Raw genomic sequence first — 3,692 nt, 5'->3', positions numbered from 1 at the left:
CTCCTCCTCTTCCTCAATCTCGCTCTCGCTCTCTCCCAGCCCGGGTCGTTCTCTTTCTCTCTCTCACTCTTTTTTTTTTTTTTTTTTGCAAAAGGAGGGGAGTGGGGGTAAAAAAATGCTGCACTGTGCGGAGAGGCCGGTGAGTGAGCGGCGCGGGGCCAATCAGCGCGCGCCGTTCCGAAAGTTGCCTTTTATGGCTCGAGCTGCCGCGGCGCCGCCCTATAAAACCCGGGGACGCGACGCGCAGCCACAGCCGAGACCGCGTCCACCCCGCGAGCACAGGCCCCTCGCCCTCGCCGTTCCTCCTTCGTCGCCGCCGGTTTACACCGCCCTCAGGTAAGGCCCCGGGCCGGCCGAGCGCACGGCGGCCCCGCGCCTCCTCCTTCCCGGGGAAGGGAGAGCCTCTCGGCCTCCGGCCTCGCGCCTAGAAAGCCTCCGGGCGCGGGCAATGGGGTTCTCGCGCCCCTCGATCATCGGGCTGGAACTGCCCTCACACCACGCGCCTCCGGGTTGCTGGCGGCCCAGGCCGGGGCGGCCGCGGGTCTTTGTCCGAGCTGGGGCTTTGCTTGCTCGGGCGTTGGGATGGCTGGGTGGGCGCGGCGGGTCCGTCGGCTGGGTGGGGGCTGGGGACAAGGATGCGCGTGCGCGTGCGGGGCCCGGAGCCGCGGCCAGATTGAGGACTGCGCGGCCGGCCGGAAGGGGTGGGGTCGCCGCGGCGCGAGAGCGCCTGCGCGCACTTCCTCCCCGCGCCGCCGTCTCCCGCGGGCGTGGCCGCCGCGCGCCTGGCCGGCCGGCGTTTTTTGAACGGGGCGGAGGCGGAGCCTGCCCGGGTGTGGGGAGGGGGCGGGGGCCTGGCTTCCTGCCGCGCGCCGCGGGGCCGCCTCTAACCAGCGTTTGCCTTTTAAGGTAATAACGCTGCCGGCCGGGCTGCCTTTGTCCCCGATGTGGGCGCGCGCCGGCGCCCCCTGGCGGCTCGAGGCCGCGCCGCGCCGGAAGTGGGCAGGGCGGGGGCGGCCCCACCCGACCCCCCCACTCAGGCCAGGTTTCTTCCGCAGTTCGCCATGGATGATGATATTGCTGCGCTCGTGGTCGACAACGGCTCCGGCATGTGCAAGGCCGGCTTCGCAGGCGACGATGCCCCACGGGCCGTCTTCCCCTCCATCGTGGGGCGCCCCCGGCACCAGGTAGGGCGCCAGCTTCGGCTCTGACTTGGGAGGGTGGCCGGGTTGGAGGGGGGCCTCCCCTCCCGGGAGCAGGCGCGACCAGGCACAAGAGGCCCTTCGCAGGGGAGGCCCTGCCCATGGGTCTCTAGGGGGCGGCCGATGGCGCCGAGCCCGAGCTGAGGCCTCCACCCCTCCCTCCGCAGGGCGTGATGGTGGGCATGGGCCAGAAGGACTCCTACGTGGGCGATGAGGCCCAGAGCAAGAGGGGCATCCTGACCCTGAAGTACCCTATCGAGCACGGTATCGTTACCAACTGGGACGACATGGAGAAGATCTGGCATCACACCTTCTACAATGAGCTGCGTGTGGCCCCCGAGGAGCACCCCGTGCTGCTGACCGAGGCCCCCCTGAACCCCAAGGCCAACCGTGAGAAGATGACCCAGGTCAGTGACCGGCTGGCCTTCCGTGGGCGGCCATCCCCCCTTCATTCCTTGTGCTTCTGTGCCCTTTCTCACTTGTTCTTTCTTCTGCCATTCTCCTAGGACTTTCTTCTCTGACCTGAGTCTCATTTGGAACTCTGCAGGTTCTATTTGTTTTTTCCCAGACGGAATCTTTTTCTGGTGTTTGCCTTTCTGATTAGGTGTTTGAGGTTATAAACGTTGTGGGTGTAGGTACTAACACTGGATCGCGAGACAAAGTCCATGAGGCTGGTTGTCAAGTGGCCTTGCAGTGTGTATTTCCGTAGGTGCACAGTAGGTCTGAAGTGAACCCCCATCCCGGGATCCCCGGGCACATTTTTCTGTGTTCCTTGCACTTTTTTGCATGTCCCTAGTCTGGCCTGACCACCTCTGGTGGTTTCCCGATCGTGACGGGGGCTTCTCTCCTTACAGATTATGTTCGAGACCTTCAACACCCCAGCCATGTATGTGGCCATCCAGGCTGTGCTGTCCCTGTACGCCTCTGGCCGCACCACTGGCATCGTGATGGACTCCGGCGACGGGGTCACCCACACTGTGCCCATCTACGAGGGATACGCCCTCCCCCATGCCATCCTGCGTCTGGACCTGGCTGGCCGGGACCTGACAGACTACCTCATGAAGATCCTCACGGAGCGTGGCTACAGCTTCACCACCACCGCCGAGCGGGAAATCGTGCGTGACATCAAGGAGAAGCTCTGCTATGTGGCCCTGGATTTCGAACAGGAGATGGCCACTGCCGCATCCTCGTCCTCCCTGGAGAAGAGCTACGAGCTGCCCGATGGGCAGGTCATCACCATCGGCAACGAGCGGTTCCGCTGCCCTGAGGCGCTCTTCCAGCCTTCTTTCCTGGGTGAGTGAGCCCACCTTCCAGTCCCCCCTCCCGCGGAGGGCCCCCCTGGAGGCCGCCCCAGAAGCTAAGTTTGGCTTCTGTTTCCCCTCAGGCATGGAATCTTGTGGCATCCACGAAACTACCTTCAACTCCATCATGAAGTGCGACGTCGACATCCGCAAGGACCTCTATGCCAACACGGTGCTGTCCGGGGGGACCACCATGTACCCCGGCATCGCCGACCGGATGCAGAAGGAGATCACTGCCCTGGCGCCTAGCACCATGAAGATCAAGGTGGGCCTCACCTGCCTTGGCCCCAGCCTGGGCTGGAGGGGTGTGGTGGGGTGGGGGGTGGGCTCTCTTCTGGCTGGGTCCCCTCCACCTGCGGGCTGCTAACCCATCCCCTTCCCTCCCCAGATCATCGCACCCCCTGAGCGCAAGTACTCCGTGTGGATCGGCGGCTCCATCCTGGCCTCGCTGTCCACCTTCCAGCAGATGTGGATCAGCAAGCAGGAGTACGACGAGTCCGGCCCCTCCATCGTCCACCGCAAATGCTTCTAGGCGGACTGTTACTCAGAGTTGCGTTACACCCTTTCTTGATAAAACCTAACTTGCGCAGAAAACGAGATGAGATTGGCATGGCTTTATTTGTTTTTCAGTTTTTTTTTTTTTTGTTTTTAATTTTTTCTTTGTTTTTGGATTTTGTTTTGTTTTGTTTTTTTTTTTTTTTTTGGATTTTGTTTTGGCGCTTGACTCAGGATTTAAAAACTGGAACGGCGAAGGTGACAGCAGCTGGTTGGAGCGAGCACCCCCACAGTTCTACGGTGTGGCCGAGGACCTTGACTGTACATTCTTTTTTTTAATAGTCATTCCAAATATTGTGAGATGCATTGTTACAGGAAGTCCCTTGCCTTCCCAAAAGCCACCCCATTTCTCCCTGAGGAGAAGGGCCAGCCCTCGCCCCACGTCCACACAGGCGAGGGCGATAGCATTGCTTTCGTGTAAATTATGTAGTCCAAATTTTTTTTAATCTTCGCCTTAATACTTGTTCTTTTATTTTGGTCTGCCATCATGGCCCCCCTTTTTTTGTCCCCCCCTCCCCAATTTCAGTATGTATGAAGGCTTTTGGTCTCCCTGGGAGTGGGGTTGAGGCGCGGAGGCAGCCAGGGCTCACCTGTACACTGACTTGACCAGATCAATAAAGTGCACACCTTAAAGAAA

The 3,692-nt window shown here is 61.1% G+C and overlaps 1 protein-coding gene across 1 annotated transcript; it reads left to right on the top strand.

Moving 5' to 3' along the window:
* The first annotated feature begins 230 nt into the window (after positions 1 to 230).
* Positions 231 to 3,692, top strand: ACTB (actin beta). The gene is made up of 6 exons (XM_039226147.1): positions 231 to 336; positions 1,056 to 1,184; positions 1,367 to 1,606; positions 2,054 to 2,492; positions 2,584 to 2,765; positions 2,889 to 3,692. The coding sequence occupies exons 2-6, from the start codon at positions 1,062 to 1,064 to the stop codon at positions 3,030 to 3,032; spliced, it is 1,128 nt and encodes a 375-aa protein (XP_039082078.1). The 5' UTR covers positions 231 to 336; positions 1,056 to 1,061; the 3' UTR covers positions 3,033 to 3,692.

Source organism: Hyaena hyaena, unplaced genomic scaffold, assembly GCF_003009895.1.
Source record: "Hyaena hyaena isolate Hyena2069 unplaced genomic scaffold, ASM300989v1 scaffold_20, whole genome shotgun sequence".
Classification (NCBI taxonomy): domain Eukaryota; kingdom Metazoa; phylum Chordata; class Mammalia; order Carnivora; family Hyaenidae; genus Hyaena; species Hyaena hyaena.
The sequence above is the reverse complement of the archived record's forward strand: the minus strand, read 5'-3'. Positions and strand labels throughout refer to the sequence as shown.

Excerpts from the sequence above, each read along its gene's own strand:
- ACTB (XM_039226147.1), top strand. The coding sequence starts at position 1,062 with ATGGATGATGATATTGCTGCGCTCGTGGTCGACAACGGCTCCGGCATG. Across the intron at positions 1,185-1,366 it reads TGGGGCGCCCCCGGCACCAG|GGCGTGATGGTGGGCATGGG; the intron begins GTAGGGCGCCAG and ends CTCCCTCCGCAG. Across the intron at positions 2,493-2,583 it reads CTTCCAGCCTTCTTTCCTGG|GCATGGAATCTTGTGGCATC; the intron begins GTGAGTGAGCCC and ends GTTTCCCCTCAG.